General features: G+C 43.1%; 1 protein-coding gene across 3 annotated transcripts in view; it reads left to right on the top strand.

The window, feature by feature from the left end:
• Positions 1-14,490: 14,490 nt before the first annotated feature.
• The window catches only part of gatb (glutamyl-tRNA(Gln) amidotransferase, subunit B), a 39,521-nt gene continuing 33,305 nt past the window's right edge, over positions 14,491-20,706 (top strand). Inside the window, exons 1-4 of one of the 3 annotated variants that reach the window (XM_069926455.1) lie at positions 14,491-14,608; positions 15,637-15,778; positions 17,750-17,863; positions 18,553-18,745. In XM_069926455.1, coding sequence (XP_069782556.1) covers positions 14,505-14,608; positions 15,637-15,778; positions 17,750-17,863; positions 18,553-18,745 — 553 coding nt within the window. In that variant the 5' untranslated portion in view covers positions 14,491-14,504. Of the gene's footprint in view, positions 14,621-15,633; positions 15,779-17,749; positions 17,864-18,552; positions 18,746-20,706 lie in introns of all 3 variants that reach the window. The other 2 variants (XM_069926454.1, XM_069926453.1) reach the window with 2 other exon arrangements.

The following is a 20,706-nucleotide window of genomic DNA, read 5'->3' as shown; positions in this document are numbered from 1 at the left end:
ATCACAGTCAAAATTACCAACTAAGTTCAAAAATGGGGCCTTTGTGGGATTTTCACTTCCTTTTCGATTTGTATGAATTTTCCTTCGGGCTAGGGAGTGGAAAGTCAATCACAATTTCAAGATGTTAATCATATTTCAATGTGGCAGATGTTTGAGAATGAAGAATACAATGGACTCGTCTATATGAAAGGTAAGAAATGCAGATGCTTCAAGCCTGAAATAAAAACAGAAAATACTGGAACTACTCAATAGGTTAGGCCAGCCATTGTTAACCTTTATTCAGCTATGCCCCCACAGGACTCTGCTCAAAGTTGATGAACCTGGTTCCTGGTGAAGCAGTCAAATTTTATTTTCTTCCCTACCTCTCTCCTACAGACTACCAAAAAATACAAAATATTTATGTTACATGAGGTGAAAACTAGGCTTTTACTTACATGTGCTGTGGCCCCCAGGGAGGTGTTGCAGGCCCCCATTAAGAATGGCTGGGTTAGGCAGCATCTATGGAGCGAAAAATAGATGTACCATTTCAAGTTGATGATTTTTCATAAAATAATGTTGCCTGAGCTCTACAACTCAGTAACTCTCCACTCTGTAGTGTTTTTTTTTCTCGCTGCTCTATGTATGGGTTAACTAACTGGTCTGCATACAAAACAAACATTCTCGCTGTACCTCAGTATATGCGAAAATGAATAAATTTGAAAAACCAAGGAATAGAGCATGTTGTAGCAACAGGGGAAGAGTGGAGAGAACAAAGATCTGTCCACCATCTGGATAGGGAAGAGGAAGAGGGTGGTGGAGATGGAATAAGAAAGTCAGAACTCACAAAGGGAATGGTCTATTTGAAACACTGAAAGGAGAGGCAAGAGGAAGGTATGTCTCATGCTGCAATATCATTGAATTTGAAATCTGATGGGGTAGAGGGTGAAGACAAGGAGAACCCATCCTTGCCCCAGCAGCAAAACATGGGAAATGTAGTTGCAATACCCATTTACTTTAGTAGAGGTAAAGCCAGAGTTAGGGAAAAAGAAAGACATCTCAGAGATACTAATGTGGAAAATTTCATCAGAATTTATTGCCCTGAACGTCTTGAAATTTGTTGTTTTGCGGCAGCATCACAGTGGAACCATTTATATAAACCACCTTGGAAAATAAATAAAAATAGTGCAAGGAAAAGAAAAAGACAACATAAAGGTAGTGTCTATAGTTCATTCATTCAGGAATCCAATGGCAGAGGGGAAGAAGCTGACCATGTGCCGCTGAGTGCTCATCTTCAAACTCCTGTACCTTTTTCCCAAAGGCAGCAGAGTGAAGAGGGCATGGACTAGGTCGTGAGGCTCCTTGAGAATGGAGGCTGATTTCTTAAGTCACCACCTCTTGTAAATGTCCTTGATGGAGTGAAGACTGGTGCCCTTGATGTCACAAGCTGAGTTAACAACCTTCTGAAGTTTTTTTCTTGTCCTGAGTGTTGGCACTTCCGTACCAGTCAGTACCAGAATGCTGTCCACAGCACACCTGTAGAAGTTTCTGAGAGTCTTTGGTGACACACCAAATCTCCTGAAATTCCTTACGAAGTATAGCTGCTGATAAGCTTTCTTTATGATTGCATCAACAGGGAGGCTCCAGGACAGATCCTCAGAGGTGTTAACACCCAGGAATTTGAAGTTCTTGACCCTCTCCACTGCTGATCCTTCATGTTCTCCTGACTTCCTCCTGAAATCCATAATCATCTCTTTGGTTTTCTAACGATAAGTGCAAAGATGTTGTGACACCACTCAACGAGCTCATCTATCTCCCTCCTGAATGCTTTCTCATTGCCGTTTGTGATTCTGCTGACAACCTTCATGTCATTGGAAAATTAGTAGATAGCATTGGAATTGTACCTAGCCACACAGTCAAGGGTATAGAGCGAGTAGAGCAGTGGGCTAAGCACCCATTACTGAGGTGCGCCAGTGCTGATTGTCAGTGAGAAGGAGACAATGTTTTTGATTCGTACTAGCTGTCTTCTGATGAGAAGTCAAGGATCCAGTTGTGGGTTGGGGAGGAGGTGCAGAGGCCCAGGGTTTGGAGAGAATAATGGTGTTGAAGGCTGAGCAATTAAAGGCAGAAATGTAAGCCTGGGAGAACATAGGAAGCAGGGTGGAAGGATGGGGAGTTGATGCATCAAGACACATGAGACTGCATTTGCTGAAATCTGGAGCAAAAAAACAGGAGGAGGATCTCAGCAGATCAGGCAGCATCTGTAGAAGGAAAGAGATAGTTGGTGTTTCAGGCTGAGACCCTGCATCAGATCTGGGAGTGTAAAAGGGAGAAGCCAGTGTAAAGAGATGAAGCAGGAGCTAGGAAGAGATGAGGACTCAGTTGAGGAGCGCTTGAAAGGCAGATGGAATCAGGTGGGCGAGGGAAGGGAGGAAATAATGTAAGTGGAGACAACTAAAGGATAATGGAATCTGATAATAGAAGGTAATGAGTGGAGCCAGATGAGGGAGGAATGATGAGCAGATGGGGACAGTAGGTGGAGTGGATAGAGGAACCAACAGTAAGAGTGTGTGGATGATGAGCTGATGGAGCCAAGTGGGGAAGAACAAAAACTGGGTAATAGAGAACTAAAGCAGAGGTTTGATAGAAGGATGTGTGCCAGAGGTTCTGGGGAAACAGAAAGAGAGAGAAAAGAACAGAAAGGATGCAGATTACCTGAAATTGGAGGATTCAATGATGGAGATGTTGCATTGTAAACTATCTGGCTGAATATGAGGTACTATTCTTCTAATTTGTGATTGGCTTCACCCTGAAGAGGCAGAGGACAGATGGGTTAGTTTTGAATTGGGGAAGGATGTTGGAAAGGGAAGATGTGACTGGTGGTGAGATCACGTTGCCAGTTGCAGATATGTTGAAGAATGATGTGCTGCATGCGGAGGATGGTGTGGTGAAAGGTAAGGATCTTGAGAGGTGGGGGTGGTGAGGTGAGTAGAAAGCCAGTAAATGGAGAGATATAGGTTAAGGTCTCTATCTACCACCATGGAGGGAAGCAACCTTTAATGAAAGAAGAGAGCATTTCAGATGTTCAGGAATGGAAACCCTCATCTCACAACGTCTGGTGTCCTTACAATTGTCAGGATGGGAGGAGGAGGTGGTGATATATCAATGAGAATCAGTCAGCTGTAGTAAAGTATACTGGTTATTCATTTTAGATAAAGATGGAGAAATCAAGGAAACGATGTGAAGGGGCAAAGTCATGAGAAAGAAGAACAGGGTGGAAATTGGCTGGAAAAAAATCATAAACAGTAATGTTTATTTTGTTTTTTAAAATTTTTCACACTGTGAATCATATCAATCAAAATACATACAAACATTTCCCTCTTAAATATACACAGTGACATTTTCTCCCCTTTTTCCCTCCTACCTTCCCTCCCCCCTTCCCACCCCCTCCAAACCCATTAAACATTCAATGTATACAATACAATAAAACCATTAAACAATGTCATCACACAATGAAAATAAACAAGAAAAATGTGTCATCTACTTTTACACACTGGATCAAGTCATTTCGTCTTCTTATCATTTTAGAGGGTGGAGGTCTGAGGCAAGCCCTCTCTGTTATGTTCCATGTATGGTTCCCAAATTTGCTCAAATAATGTGACTTTATTTTTTTAATTATATGTTATTTTTTCCAATGGAATACATTTATTCATTTCTATGAACATTGTTGTACTCTCAGGCTTTCTTCTGATTTCCAAGTTGACATTATACATTTTTTTGCTACAGCTCAGGCTATCATAATAAATCTTTTTTGCGCTTCATCCAGTTTGAGCCCTAATTCTTTACTTCTTATATTACTTAGAAGAAAGATCTCTGGATTTTTTGGTATGTTGTTGTTTGTGATTTTATTTAATACCTGATTTAGATCTTCCCAAAACTTTCTCCCTTTCTCACATGCCCAAATTGCATGTACTGTTGTTCCCATTTCCTTCTTACAGTGATGTTTATTTTGTTGATGCCTAGAAAAGTAAGGGTTACAGCACCATCTAGTGTCTAAGGTCATAATATAAATTTATAGACAGAATGAATCAACTGCACAATTTTGGCAGTTAGATTAGCTCAATGATTTTAATCAGTGTTCTATTATCCTAAAACGGTTTGAGGGTTTTTTGGTACCTAATAAAGTTTGTAAACTCTCTGCCAGCAATGCTGAAACATTTTATTGTAGGAAAATATTTCTGGCAGGAAGAAAATGGTGTGTTTATTGAATAAAGAAGGGGAAATAAAATTTGTTAAAGCAGGTCACCTGTGATGTAGGTTTCTCTAATTCTATCTTTTAAATTTCTCATCTGTATATTTTCTATGACAACAGCAATGTTCAATGCCACCAGGCACCCCAACTTCTCACTGATTTATGTAGAATAATATAGTTTAACATTCTTAATCAATGGAGAGCACATGACAAAAATACTATTATTTTGAGGTAGGAAATTCTTTTGAGAGCCATCCTTGTGACTATATTGGTAAAAATACAGTATGCACAAAATAATACTGAACATTATGGGTCTGGAAAGTCCCTGGTTGAGTGAGGTTCCAGGACTGTGGTGAATTAACCAATCTTAGTGAGGCCAAATGGTACACTCTGTGATTCTGGGCTATGGGAGGGTTTAAAAAAGACCCAGTCAGGATTTCTTTCCTGTAAGCTATCCTGTGTCAAATCTGAGCTTGGCCGATCCTGTAAGTACTCCACAGTCCAAAAAAAACTGTAGATGCAGGAAATCTGAAATAAAAACAAATGCCAGAAACCGTTTGCATGTTTTGGTATTTTCACACTGCAACATGGTGAACAGTAATTATCATAATGGGACCAACGCGACAATGATAGCCTTTATGATGTATACTAATAAACTGGATGTTGCTTTGCAGAGTGAAATTTGGAGGAACATAGAAATAATAAAAATTTAATGCTGAGAAGTGTGAAATTATACATTTTGACAAAAACAAGAGAACAATATAGACAGAATTATATTTTTAAAGCATGTGCTGGAACAGAGATACCTCAGTGCATACTAATATAAGTCATTGCAAGTGGTGAGATATGTTACAAGAGTGATTATCACCAAATGGGATCTTGAGTTTCATACATAAAGGAGTAAACTTCAAAGCAGGAAGGTTATGTTGCAAACTTATAAAACATTGGTTAGGTTACAACTGGAATATTGTGTCCAATTCTGATTAATTCACTTTTGGAAGGATGTGAAGGTCCCAAAAAGTTATTTGAACTGTTTCATCCTGAATGTACACACACCCCATCGGATAGAAACAAATTTATTTTATTTGTTTTTAGCCACTGGAGAAGCTGAGAGCTAAGAGGATTGATAAAGATAATGATGGTTTCAAAAGACCAAAAAGAGAAAACAAAATTATGCAGTGTTCTGATCTGGAACGCATTGTGTGGAATGGTGGTAGAGACAGTTAATCGGGGCTTTGAAAAAGAAATGAGATAAATGTGAGAAAATTATTTGTAAAGTTGTGGGGAAGATAATGGAATGGGACTGAACAGATGACTGCAAAGATCTGGCTTCATAAAAAATGGGCCAACTCTTCAAAAATATTCAAAGTATATTTAGAAGGTTAGTCTGAGGAAGAAGTTGTATAATTTTAAATTTCTGGGTAAGCTTGTTTTGGAATAAAATATTACAGAAATTTGCAGGATTTTATCAACAAGAACAGTCAGATGTGGTTCTTCAGTAAGTGGGTGGAGACCAACGAGACCCCAGCTACTTGGTGAGATGTGAAGCTCTCTTCCTTGTGTGGTACGTGTCTGTATCCAAAAGAGTTCCAATTCGAATTTATTAGCTGGAGTTCAGCTGAAGGCATTGCCTTGCTTCAGAGGAGGCACTGTTATCTGAACTGTTTTACCCTGAAAACAAGTACCCTCACTGGCTAGAAGTTTCAAAGTCAGCCCTGAATGTTGGCGGACATGGGGAATAAAAATACAAATATGTTTCATTCTCGTCAATCAGGTGCAAGACGCTTGCTATCTGTGGGGATGAGAACAAAGAGTGTAAGGAGGATGAAAAGTTTGGCTACAAGAGGCCATTCACATGGGGGTGAGGAGAGATGATGGAAAGCAAAGTAGTAAAACTGAGAATTATATAAACAAGGGAAAGACCTTGTTCTCCATTGTTCCGCCATGGAGACTCTCAAAGGTATTTCCTTGGGCATCGAAGAAAAGGTGAAGCTTGAAGGAATTGATGTTTTTATTATAATTATTTAGGAGTCCCATAGAGGGACTGTGGTTTTATGAATAAATAGTCATAAGGCACCATGGAAAGAAGGGAGCAATTACAGTGGTACAACTTGCTGGTAAATTGGTCAAGGAGAGCAGGCTTTGATCTAAAATAGCTGTGGTGATATGGTTGTGTGTACTGGCTGGCCCGCCCTCCTGGTGACTTCCTGTCCTTGGCTCCTCCCTGGTCTCCCCCATGTGACCCAGGCCATAAAGGTCGAGTCCCCTCTCCCTCTCCTCATTTTCCCTAGCCTGGACCTGGGCTAGCAGTCTCTTGTATAATAAAGCCTGTCGTTCCCCTCAGTCTTTGTCTCCATAATTATTGAGACAACTGGTAGTATCCAAAAATAGTGAAAAGGATGAGGGAAAATTGATCAATTTAAAGATAAAAGTCAAGGCCATGTTAATTTGAATTGTGGTAAGCACACCATTACAAGAAGGGAATGATAGTTTATTGATTAAGTGTTCCAGTGAATATCAAATCCAGGAATATTTTAAAAATGTTAAAATTAAAGGCACCACACATTTTTATCAGACAAATTAGTGTCATAAGTATAGATATGTGGTTTTGATGACAAGATTGATGCAGAACTTAAATTTTCCCAGTCTACAAAGCTTGATCTCCAAGACAGAAATTAAACAACAGCCTGAGTTAAAAGCAAAAATTACTGGAAAGATTTAGTAGATCAGGTACCATCTGAGGAAACAGAAACAGAAAATGTTTCAGGCTGACATATTTTGCAATCACTAAATTTAAAATAAACAGAAATTCACCATGTAGTGATCTCCTACTCTAAAATGGGTGAAGCCTTTCTGTATTTCAAGTGCAGGAATCAATGCTGAGAGACTTATGATTTGTTATATACATTGACAATTTGGATAGGAATATCGGTGAGGTCTTAGATGACAAGAAAATTGTGATGGTGTTGATAGTGAGGAGTGTAGACATCAACAACAGGATGATATTGATCAATTGTTAAGATGGGCAGAGCAATGACAGATGGAATTTAATTTTGTTAAGTGCAAGTCAATGCACTTTGGGTGGACTAATATGGATAGAGCCTACAGGATGAAAAATTAAGGCCTAGGGATTATTGATATACAGAGGGAATTTGGTGTACATCCAAGGATTCCTAAAGGTGGTTAAGAAGATTTTTTGGGATATTTGCCTTCATTAGTCATGGAATTAAATATAAGATCAGGTTGGTTTTGGTACAAGGAGTTTAAATTCTTTTTAGACATACAGCATAGTAACTGGCCCTTTCAGCCTACTAGCCTGTGCCACCCAATTACACCCAATTGATCTACAACCCCCATATGTTTTGAATGGTGGGAGGAAACCAGAGCACCTGGAGAAAACCCACGCAGATATGGGAGTACAAACAAATTCCTTACAGACAGCATGGGATTCGAACACTGGTCCCGATCATTGGCGCTGTAACAGTGTTACGCTAACCATTACACTAACCCCCTGCCACCTCAATAAAATATTTTGGTTAGACCATTGCTGTGTACTATTATGGTTGCCCACGATACCAAGGATGTGATAGCACTTGTATGGATGCAGGGGAGATTCACCACAACATTGGCTGGGATGGAGTATTTTAGTTATGAGGAGAAACTGGATAGTTGCAAATTTTCCTTAAAGTGAAGGAGGCAAAAAATGGCCTGATAAAGGTATGAAGAAAAGATGAGGGGCATAGGGGTAGTTCATTGTTGGAAACTCTTCTGTATAACAGAGGTCATCTCCACCTACCTCCTTTTCCCCCATATCCCTTAATTCACTTACTATGTAGACATCTGTACAACCTTATCTTAAATATATTTACTGAAGTAGCTGCCACTGCTTCAATGGACAGCAAATTCCAAAGATTCACCACCTTCTGGGAAAAGCAGTTCCTCCTTTTCTCTGTTCTAAATTTACTACCCTGAATCTTGAGGCTATGTTCCCTGGTTCTGTCCTCCCCTATCAATGTAATCAACTTACCTACATCAATCTTATAATTTTATATGTTTCTATAAGAAACCCTCTTATTCTTCTAAATTCTACTGAGTACAGGCCGAGATGACTCAATCTCTCCTCATAGTCTAACCCCCTCATCTCTGGAACCATCCTGGAGAACCTCCCCTCAACTGCCTCCAAAGCCCATACATCCTTTACGTAAGGTAACCAGAACTGTGCGCGTACTCCAAACATGGTCTCACCAGTACTTTGTACAGTTGCAGTGTAACCTCTGCTCCTAAATTCAATCCCTCTAGCAAAGGTGTGGTGGAGCATGGTAGTGCAGTGTGACCTCACGTGAATTCACAGGCTGGCCCATCACCGACCCTGTAACTCTGCCCTTAAGGCTGATAGCGCTAGTCTACTCCCTCTAGGCTGTGAACCAAAATGGCTGCGTGTTTCTGACTGGCAAAGAGGAGGCCCGTGTTCGAACTGGCCGAGGGCGAGACCTACCCCAGCTTCCTTGCGGTCGGGGACCTGCCCCACAGGAACAGCAAGCAGCAGGGCAACGGCGAGGCCTGGAAACCCATCAAGCCCCCCGTCTCCCCCAAGCTATGCATCAGCCAGCTGGCCAGGAGGCCCGGACTGCTGCTGCCGGCCACCCGTATGTCGCCCCTGCCTAGCCCCGCCAACCCAGTGACATCTTCGCCATCGCCAGCCTGGCCAACTCGGACTGGATCAACACCGGGGAGTCGGCAGCATCCTGCAGCTGCACTGGGGCATTTTGGAAGACCTGTCTTGGAACCTACCCGTTGCCTTGTGGGCAAAGCTTCTTTAGGCAAAGGGTAAGAGATGGTAAACTCTAAATTCAAACCACCTGCTGCCTTGCAGGTTTTGCCTCTATAGGAAAAGGCTAGGAGAAGGCAACTCTGACTTCAAATTCCCGGGCTCGGCTCACCCAGCCGTCAGTACCTGGAAATGGCCCCAGTTATGGGGAAATAGGAAATGTCAGTCTGGCAGCAAGGGCAGGCAGTTGTGACAGAGCGTGGGAAACAATTTCCATAGCGGTCTGCAGCAGCAAACTCGGTGGGCGAAGGATCTATAAGGACAATGGCCAGCGAGCATGGTCTTGAAACAGATCACTGCAGGACAATCCCACGTCCCTCTGGCTGTCGTGCCTTGCACTCTGCCAGGCTCAGTGGCGTGGGACCCAAAGGGAGGTATTTGTCCTGGGCAAACACTCGCCTCCAAGTCCTTGCCCCAGCACATGGTGCCCAAAGCTGAAAACCTACAAGGCACCATGTTCATCTTCGCTTGCGAAGGATGGGCCATGGACTCCCTCCATACCAGCCCTGGATCCGGGCTAGCAGCATGTAGACATGCCTGATGTTTCAGGATATTAATGCCTTTAATCACTTACTTCAAGTCTGCTTGTGGTTATTGATCGTGCTACAATTTAATATCCTGATTACTTGCCATAGACAAGGCAATCCGAGTGGAGAAGCTGGAGACCATCGCCAGGGATCCAGAGGCCTCAGTCAAGTTTGATATGTGGCTGCACTGCTTAAAGGCCTACCTGAGGCACCACGAGAGCTCTGTAAAGACAAGTACAATCTGCTCTTTTCATCGATGGCTACGAGTTTACCAAATAATACAGGACTGCGAAAAGTATGATGTGATGGCTCTACTGCAGCAGCTATACTCTGCTCCCATGAACTCTAAGTATGCACGTTACCTGCTGGTTACCTGACACCAGGCCCCCATTGAGTCCGTCGATGACTTTGTGAGGGCCATGAGGGAGCAGGGACGAGCCTGTGGGTGCATGGATGTGACCATGGTGGTCTATCAAGAGGAGCTCATCCGCGATGGGTTAGTGATCGGCTTCCGCTCGAACTACATCTGTGAGCGACTCCTGGAGAAGGGCAATCAGACCCTACAGGAAGTCGTGCAGTTGGCTTAATCTCTGGAGACAGCCCAGAACGTGTAGGCCTGACTGATGCTGCCGCCACTGAGTACTGGAGGAGCAACTACTGCGGCCAGACCAAGCACTCGAGGAAGTACTGCCTGGTCTATAGTGTGACATGCTCAAACTGCAAGAGGGGCACTACACCAAGGTATGCCGTTCTAAACCTCCCTCCAACAGTGCCATGTGCAGACTGTGACCCGCGTTGCTATCTTTGCTTGACCCACCTCCAGCAGCTGAGAACCAAACAGAGGGAACAGGAGGAAGATGACACAGGATAACGTCATGTCCAGTGTCTCTTCCAGACTCCACTGCAGGCGATTCATAGGGGCGGCCATCTCTGGGGTCTCCAGGGCGACCATCTTGGCAGCAGCCATCTCAACACTATAGCAGTAGCGATTCCGACAATGAGCCAACTCTGGCCTCCATTGTGCTGGACCAGAACAGGCCACACCAACTGGCACAATCCATGATGGACATTGATGTAAACAGTTGCACCATGGGCTGGTTATTTGACACAGGGAGCACTGAAAGTTTTATAAACCCGGGCACAGTCCAACGCTATTCCCTTGCAGAGTTCCCTGCAAAGTGTAAGGTAGCTACCATCCAAATCCCACTCCATGGAAATATGTGGGTGCTGCACAGTGACCCTAACAGTGAGAGGCACTAAGTATAAAAACATCAAACTGCTTGTAATACCCCATCTCTGAGCGCCAGTCATACTGGGGCTGGATTTCCATTGCCAGCATAAGAGCGTGCTGATGCAGTTTGATGGGCCCCATTCTCCCCTCACGTTCAGAAACAATCAATTCCTGGATAGTCCACCCACCTCTCTGAACACAGCTAATCAAGCACCGGAATGCCGTCCATGGCACTCAACCTGCTGTCTGGTCACCCTCTGGGTCCCTCCACCACCCCCATTCTAGAACTTCACCCCGGCTGCAAACTGGTCAACATGAAAAATAGACGATACATCCCTGGGGATAGTGGAGTTTATAAAAGCTGAAGTAGGGTGACTGCTAGCGGAAGCTATTATAGAGCCGAGTAATAGACCCTGGAGGCACAAGATGAGGTGGTTAAGAGTGGGAAGAAACTCCGGATGATCATGGATTACAGCCAGACCATCAACAGATTCACCTTATTGGACACCCACCCCCATACCCGTTGAATGAGAACACTCAGTACTGGGTCTTCACCACCATCAATCTCAGTCAGGGTATCACCAGATCCTGATCCTCCCAGAGGACCATCTATACGTAGCTTTTGAGGCTAGTGGCCACCTCTACCATTTCCTGCTGGTCCCATTCGGCCTTACGAATGGGATGTCTATGTTCCAAAGGGAGATAAACTGAATGGTGAATGACAATAAATTAAAAGCCATATATCTGTATTTGGATAATATCACCATCTGTGGCCATAACCTGAGGAACACGACATGAACCTGCAGAAGTTCTTTGCCACCGCTAAAGCCCTGAACTTAACATACCACCAGAAAAAGTACGTGTTCCACACCTTGCATCTGGCTATATTGGGGTATGTGGTGGAGCATGGTGTCATTGACCCCCAACCCCGACCGCATGCGCCCCCCTTCTGGAGCTCCCACTGCCCCAAAACCTCAAGGCCTTGAAAAGATGCCCTGGGGTTCTTTTCATACTATGCCCAATGGGCCCCCAATTTTGTCAACAAGGCCCACCCCCTGGTGAAAACTACCACATTTCTCCCATTGGCAAAGGCCTGTAAGACCTTCGAGGGCATTAAGGATGAGATTACCAAGGCGATGATGCATGCCATTGATGAATCCATCCCTATCCAAGTGCAGAGGGATGCCTCTAATGTCACCCTGGTTGCCACGCTGAACCAGCAGACAGGCCCGTGATATTCTTTTCCCAGACCCTCCAGGGCCCCAAGCTCAGGCATTTGGTCATCGAGAAAGAGGCACAGGTGATAGTGGAGGCTGTGCGCCACTGGAGGCACTATTTGGCCAGCAGACCATTCACCCTGCTGATAGACCAGAGAGTTGTTACATTCATGTTTAACAATAAACAGCAGGGTAAGATTAAAAATGGTAAGATCATGAAGAGGAGAATTGAACAGTCCACCTATATTTATGAGATCTTGTACTGGCTAAGGAAGCTCAATGAGCCACTGATCCCCTGTCCCAGAGAACCTGCACCTGGGCACAGGTAGGTCGCCTCCAAGCCCTCCACGTTAGCCTCTGCCACCTAGGGTCACCAGACTCTACCACTTTGAGAGGGCCGACAATCTCCCCTATTCAGTAGAGGAGACCAGGGAGCTGACCCATAACTGCTCGGTCTGCGCGGAGTGCAAGCTGCTCTTCTACCGGCCGGAGAAAGCCCAGCTGATCAAGGCTGCTTGCATCTTCGAACATCTCAGTATGGTCTTCAAGGGCTCCCATCCATGAATCGGAATGTGTACTTCCTGAATATCGTGGAAGAGTACTTACACTTCCCATTCACCATTCCCTGCCCAGATATGACCACGCCCACAATCATTAAAGCCCTCTGCAACCTCTTCACCTTTTTCAGATACCCCAGATACATTCAGTGATTGGGAGTCCTCATTCATGAGTGAGGAGTTGGGCCAAATTTCCTGTCCAAGGGCAATGCCACAAGCAATACCACCAGCTACAACCCCCATGGGAATAAGAAGGTAGAAAGGGAGAAATGCATAATCTGGACAGCAATCCTCTTGGCCCTCAAGTCAAAAGGGTTGCCCATCTCCCAATGGCGAGGTCCTTCTGGAGATGCTACACACCACCAAGTCCCTACTCTGTACTGCTACAAATGCCACCCCACGAGAAATTGTTCTCTTTCCCTAGGAGGTTGGTGTCGGGAACCATGCTGCTGGTCTGGCTGATGACTCCAGGGATGGTGCTACTCTGCAGACATGTTAAGACCCACAAGGCAGACCCACTGGTCGAGGAAGTGCACCTCCTGCATGCTAACTCCCAATACGCCCACATACGGTACCCGGATGGGAAGACATGGTGTCCACTTAGGACCTGATTCCAGCAGGGGCCCTGGCAAAGGAAGTGCACCCAGAAGCCCTCGTCAGCGTCCATCTGGTCCCATGTATCATCCAGACAAATGCCACTTGAACCCACCATCACAACCCCTTAGGCCTCAGCCCCTTCTACCCCGACAACCACGAACTGAACCCCCATCACCCCCACACCCTCCAGAACCCGTTTGGACCAACACAGTTCAACCTCTGGGAATTCAGCCTGCCATACAGATCATCGTCCAGCAGGAGCCGATAACGACTGCAGCGATCACAGTGGCAGATAAAGCCACCGGACTGGTTGAATCTGTAAATTATTCAAGACTGCATGACTGGTAATGATGGACGATGTCCTACTTCATCCTGCTGGACTCTATCTAAAAAGAAGGGGTGAATGTGGTGGAACAATGTAGTGCAGGTGTGACCTCATTCTATTGTACAGGCTGGCCCACCTATGGCCCTGTATCTCCTCCTCATAAGATTCCCAATAAAGGTTGATAACCCTAGTCTCCTCTCTCCATACCAGCCTTGGATACCAGCCAGCAGCATTTAGAGACATACCCGATGTTTCAGGATATTTAAAGCCTTTAATCACTTGCCTCGAGTCTGCTTGTGGTTATTGATCGCGCTACAGAAGTCCAACATTCCATTTACCTCTTGATAGCCTGCTGCATCTGTAAATGAATCTTGAGGGCTCCTAAGTCTTTCTGCACAGCAGCATGCTGCAATCGCTTACCATTTAAATATCCTGATCTTGCATTCTTCCTACCAAAGTGGAGAACCTCACATTTGCCATCATTGTACTCCATCTGCTCGACCCTTGTCCACTCACTTAACCTATCTCAAGGTAGTCTCAAAATATGTAAAAGTAATGGAGCCACACTTGAATGTCAAAGCAAGGAGGCTCTTGTTCCACGTACTGGTAAATGGGATGGTATAGATAATTACTTGGTGGTCAGCATTGAGATAATAGCTTTTTCTGTGCTGCATTACTCGAATAGCTCATTTCATACCAGGCCTCGTGTTTGAAGTAAAATTATTCTTTAGAATTCTCTACCTCAGAGGGCTGCGGTGCAGATATTCAGCTGCTCACTTTACTCACGGTCAAGATTGGGAGATTTCTTGACACTAAAGCAATTTTGTCATTATCCTGGACTCTCTCTGTAATCTTGGATTTCTGACACTGTCAAATGTTCATCTTCAACTCAAAGAGGTGAAGCACAAGCACGATGACGTCACGTGAGCTGCTGCGCACGCGCGCCAGAACCACATAGCCCATAAGCCCTTGCAACATCCCGCAAGGGGGAAGCATGATGGCACTCTGCCTGAGCGTCCGGTGTGTGAAGGCGCTGGAGAATAGGACGTGGCGCTGTTTAACGGCGTTCAGGCGGAGCAGGCAATCGGATGCAGGAAGGCAAGACGGCAGGTGACGGTCTGGAGAGACCGGCTGAGATCGCGGGGTTCTTGGTGGAGCTCGTTCGGTGTTGAGGTTCACGACCCTCCTTTCTAACGACCGTAGAAAAGGATGGCATAGTTCTCTTATGCTCGAACATAGAAAGGTTTCCAAAGAAATGAAGAGTGTCTCTTTTTTTTAAGCTCCCACTATCCTCCAGTCAGCATTTTTCTCTTAAACGAACTGGTGGGGCAGCACCTTGCAGCTGGCTAGCTATTTTACGCCAGGCAAAAAGAGGTCTGGGTACTTTAGCAAACATACCAACAACATTGCCGTTCAATCTCATTGTTAAAAATGTATGTCCGTGATGTTATTTACAGAAACTAAGACGTGCTTTTCTTTTCATAAACTTTATTGTATATTCAAGTTTGCACTTTAAAATATCTGGGATTTCAATTCTGTGTCCGATTCCCGTTCCCGCACCACACCGTCTGTCCTTAGCCTCTTGCACCGCCAAGCCGATGCCAGCTGCAAATTGGAGGAACAACACCTAATCTAATATTCCATCTGGGCCCTCTGTCACCAGATAGCAATAACAGTGACTTCTCTGGATTCTGTCAGGTCCCTTCCCCGTCTCTCTTCCCTTCGTCTCCTTTCTTCCAGCTCCCCACCCCCATCCCTCTCCATTCAGAGACCTATTCCCCCTTTCTCACCTCAACTTTTTTTTCTCTTCTGCCCTCCCACCCATATCTGTTGGCCTGTGCTCTTGCCCCTTCTTTCCACCTCCCCCCACCTTTTTATTGAGGTGCCTCCCTGCTTTTACCTCACACCTTGACAAAGGGCTCAGGACCAAAATGTTGATTTTGATCTTTTCTTCCTCTGACCTGCTGAGTTTCTTCTGCACTTTTTTTGATAAGTACAGATGCTTGTAAATTTGGAATATTTAGCAGAGAAAAAGATATATTGTAATTTTTTTTATATGATGAATTGTAATTTTGATCATTGTTCATTTTTATTCCTTGCACTTTATAAATTACTACTTTCAGCAGATGGGAGAGAGTCGTGGGATTGGAAGTCCATGCTCAGTTATGTTCCAAGTCCAAACTTTTCTCTGGGTCGCAGGTCCAGTTTTTAGCACCTCCTAATTCATTGGTATCATTTTTAGATGCTTCACTTCCAGGCACATTACCAGTGAGTATTTTTAAAGTTCTTGCTGAGTTGAAAATAATGCACTTTGAATAACAATGCCTCCATGATATTAAGTTCCTTGTTATAAATCTTGCTTTGCTCCAACATGTCTTACTACTTTTGAATGACCTGAAACTGTGACCTCTATCACTTGAGTCAAGAAAATAAAGTGTATTGGAGCATTTTTGTCTCCAAGTTAATTCCAGGTTGCACAGAACTTTGACTGTCACCTTGGGTTAAAATTCCTAGAAATCTGTACCTGTCAGTATCATTACTTTCCACTGATTCATACCATCATAATGATCAAGAAGGATAAACAACAAATGCTTGCCTTGTCAGTGTGGCTCACATGTCATGAATTAATAAAATTGAGCTGTGTTTAAAGCCTCACGAGGTGTAGATTTTTTTATGATGGTGAAACAGCAGAATTGAATGGCTTTGTTAGGTGATGAGTAAAGGTACAACAATTTATGGGGCCTTGGCGAGTCTGTAAAGTATTGTTTGCAAATTCATTCTCTTTACCTAAAGGTGGATGTATCTGTGAACTAGCACGTGCAGCAAAGATTCACCGATGTAATTACTTGGGAGTCAAATTTTTAGGAAAAATTTGCCTCTTTAATTTAGAGGAATGAAAGTTGACCTCATTGAGACAAAAGGCTTCAATGGGTGGATGCAGAAAGAATGTTTCCTGTGTTTATGGAACGGTTGGTGCTGACAGTATCAAAACAAGTGCAGGATTTTTACAGTTGAATTGAGGAGAAACTTCACTCAAAAGGATGAAGAATTCTCTGTCTCAGGACTTTGATGATGTTTATTGTCATACCTTGTACAATGTACAAGTGTCCCAGGATTCTTGCTTACTGCAGCTGAACAGGTTTAAAAAAAAAAAATTAAAGTAGTAAAATAATTAAATTAAGAGGCAATAGATATAACAAGTTACTTCATTATGACTTAGACAGTGCATGATTCGTGTACTAAGGGGGCATTCAAGAGTCATAACTATTGGTAAGAAACTGTTCTTGAGGTGTTGGTTTTTAAAGGTAACAGTGAGAGGAGGTTGTGGTGGGGATAATGGGGGGGTCATTTATGATGTTGGCTGTCTTCTTGAAGCAGTGCCTCATGTGGATGTCTGCAATGGATGACCAGTCACTCGCTGTGATGGATCTGCATCCCTGGGGAGTAGAATTCCCAAACTAGACTACGAAGCAACCAGACAGCATACTTTACACAATGTGTCTGTAGACGTTTGATAAAATAAATCTCAGAATCCTTAAGAAGTAGAAGCTTTGGTCAGCCGCCTTAATGTTTGCCACGATGTGCTGGTTCCAGGAAAGGTCTTCTGAAATGTGGACTCCTAGGAACTTGAAGGTTCTGACTCTCCACTTTTTTCCCACCAAAGCAGATGGGTGTGTGGTAAAATTGGGAGCTAAATTGTTGTTCTGGTACCACCCAAACAGATTCTCAATCTCCATACTATATTCTGACTCATCATTTCCAGTTATTGGGCCAACAGTGGTGGTGTAGTCAGTGAATTTGTATATCGAGTTGGAGCTGAACTTGGTGACATTGTCAGAGTACAAGGAATAGATGATGGTCAGTGTAGAGGAGGTGATATTGCCAGTCTGCACTGATTGGAGTCTGCCAATGAGGGATCAAGGATCCCATTGCAGAGAGATAAACTGGAGTCTCAATCAGTGGTCATATCCAAAAACAGAGATTGATAGATTTCTGGAGCCCTGGGATAGGGAATGCAGCAGGAAAATTAGGTTAAAGGAGAATCAGGTAAAATATTGATAAATGGCAGGATAAGCTGAAGAGGCTCAGCCTTGTATTTCACGTTCTTGTTTACTCAACATTGACCAAAATGTAGTTTGTGCTGCTAATTGTATTTCTATTTTCATTTAGTGCAAAACATTTTGTAAATTAAATAGCTTGCATAAGAAACTCATAATTGTATTTCTTCATCTTCAAAAGGTTCTAAACAAGCATTGTGTCGAAGGAGCTGTGAAGACTGCCTTAGCTGTAAACTGTACTATTAATAAGCGATCCACCTTTGACAGAAAACACTATTTCTACGCTGATCTTCCAGTAAGCTTGTATTATTCAGATATTTTTAGATCCAATGTGTGCTTTTTTTTTTGTTGAATTACTTCACTGAATGTAATTTTGTTGTTAGCTGAACTCTTGGAACAAAATCTTTTGCACCTCCACATGATGTTGATTTTTTTTCCTTCCAATTATTTTAGCAGTTGTTTAAAAAAGATCCTAGTCTATTAGTATTGTTTTCATTTGTTTGATAATACAGTAAAATAAAATAATTTACATTCACGCATCTGCCTATGTATGGGGTTTGGTAGATTCCAGATCATTGAAATTTCCAGTTGTTTGAGTTTGTGTGATTGGCGAACTAACAGCGAGGCGTGCCAGTTTTAAACTCCTGTATTTTTTTTCAACCTATTCATTTCCTATGATTGATTTATATATCTATTTATTTATTTTGCTGGTTGCTTGAATTCTGGATAACGGGTTTTACTGGATTCGGATTGCAAACGCAAGACCTTGTCTCTATTGTTGTCTAATGTTATAGTACTTTATATTCGCTGAGAGGGGTGATATGTGAATATAGATTATTTTAAGAAAAATCCCATTGATTTTCTGTTTGAACTTTGAACATTTCCTGAAGAGCATTTTGCATCTCCATAAGAATGCATGACAATTAAGTCTCTGATATTTTTAAATTTATTTTTTTGAAAAATACTGTGTATGCATGCATTTAGGTTGGATATCAGATAACTCAACATAGATGTCCAATTGCCGTCAGTGGAAACCTTGCATACAACCTTTGTGTTGGGAAACGCCATGTGATACCCAAGTTTGTACGAATCAAACAGATCCAGCTGGAGCAAGATAGTGGCAAAAGTTTTCATGATGATGTAAGAACTCAAACGTTAATTGACTTGAATAGGTCTGGTAAGTGTGCGGATTTAATTTGACTTTGAAAATTGGGCAACTTGATCATTTTAATGAAGGAGTTATTGGCTAGAGGTTACTTTCCCACTTGAGTCATAAGGAGCAATGTTTGACCTTGCTCCAGACAGCTCTGGTTCCAAATTCCAGCTTTACATAGGGGAATAAAAGTCCAATTGAATGCTTGCCCCATTGTCCTAACTTCCTTATGCACTTCGATCATGCTATAGTACACCAGCCTATAAAAGCTTTCAGCCATACTGGACTAATTGTCTATTCTCCTAATATAAATATGATTTTGGTCATGGAAGAATTTTGGATGTTGGGTCTTGTTAAATTTTTAAACTGCACACACCTTGTTTTTTTTACCTTTTTCCAAGTGAAGAACATATGGATATAGAAATTATAGTAAATTCCTTTCGAGTACAAAGAATGATTTGAATTTCAGAATTAATTTTTCAGTGTCTGAGGACCTTGACAAGAATGCTATTTGAAGGACTAATGCTTCTTGATTCTTTTTCAAAACTTTTTTGTTTGTGCCTTATGCTGACAAATATGTTGAATAAATTGTTAGGGAGGAACTAATTCTAGGCTCAAGTCAGAATCTAGTAATAATGTTAAGTTTTGAGGTAGTAGCAGTATTGTGCAATGTGAATGAAAGTTATGAGAAGGGCATTAACACCTGACTGCAAAATGTACAAGTTGCTTTGATCCCATTGTTATGCTGTGTCATTAAACCATCACTTTGTCAAATTGGGGATGTCTCAGACCAAGAAGTCTTGAAGTAGCTCACAAATTTAATGTGTCTATGGTGTTATCAGGGCTCATTGTCACTCTGGAGATGTACAAAATCTACATGTCAGTTAATAAATTGGGAATTGATTGGCAAATACAGCCAAGGCATTTTGTTCTTTGGATGAGGAGTTATTTATTGTACCGCAATGGAAGTACATGAGCAGAAATTCAATATATTCCACTCCTTTCTTTCAGATCCTTTTGCAGCTCCCTTTTGAATACATAATTTAATCTGTCTGGTACTGAGGTAAAAAGGTACTTGTGAAGAAAATTGCTCCTTTTTTGCTTAAGATCATGTTAAGACCGTTGAAGTCCCTGTTATCAATTGTTTTGAGCATCTGCATAACTTCCTTATGAATCTGTTCCTCCACGTACTCACACTCCCGCATTGAGCCATGACCGTGAACCAGAGCAGCACCCATCCCACCCCGATCGTAACACTTTCCCCCCCCCCCACCACGTTACCAGCAGTGAACCTCATTGTTTGGGGATGGGGGATGCGGACAGATGACTGCCTGGAGTAGGGTGTGCGACTGATGGTGGGGGGGGGGGGGGGGGGGGGGGGGGGGGGGGGGGGGTGTGTGACTGATGGTCAGGAGCGGGGACAACTGACCAGGGTGGGGAGGAGGGTATGAGAACTTTAAACAGAAAGGGTTTCCCTGTGGCGCTGCCTGTGAGTGCATGATGCGTCACTCACTATGTAATAGCGGGGCGGGATCCCCCTTAAATTGCCAGGTTAACAATTTAACAGGTAGGTTAGGCTGTTATTTAAAAGGCGCATCCTGCCCACACGATCCAGTAATCCCACCTGTGAGGGCTACCCAGGTGCTGCAATTTGAAAGCGCCTCTTGTTTGAAGTGGATATGTTTGTTTGATGCCTTAAGGAAGTAGTGACTTGCACAGATATATTGAATATTTGCATATGAAAGGATGAGTGGTGATTGGTGGCAGTATTGATGATAATTGTCACACCTCTCCAATGCCCTGGGTTCTGTTCTGATCTCCGGTGTTTTCTTCTCTGTGACCACTTGTGTGTTTTCCAGGTGATCTGATTTCCTTGCAGATCTCACTTGTTTACACTGAATTGCCCCTAGTGCATATGGGTGGCAAGAATATAATAAGTGCATGACTGGGCACGTGTGACTGAAAGGGTTCAGATTTCAGATTTA

The sequence above is a fragment of the Narcine bancroftii genome, chromosome 3 (genome assembly GCF_036971445.1).
Source record: "Narcine bancroftii isolate sNarBan1 chromosome 3, sNarBan1.hap1, whole genome shotgun sequence".
NCBI lineage: Eukaryota > Metazoa > Chordata > Chondrichthyes > Torpediniformes > Narcinidae > Narcine > Narcine bancroftii.
The sequence above is the reverse complement of the archived record's forward strand: the minus strand, read 5'-3'. Positions and strand labels throughout refer to the sequence as shown.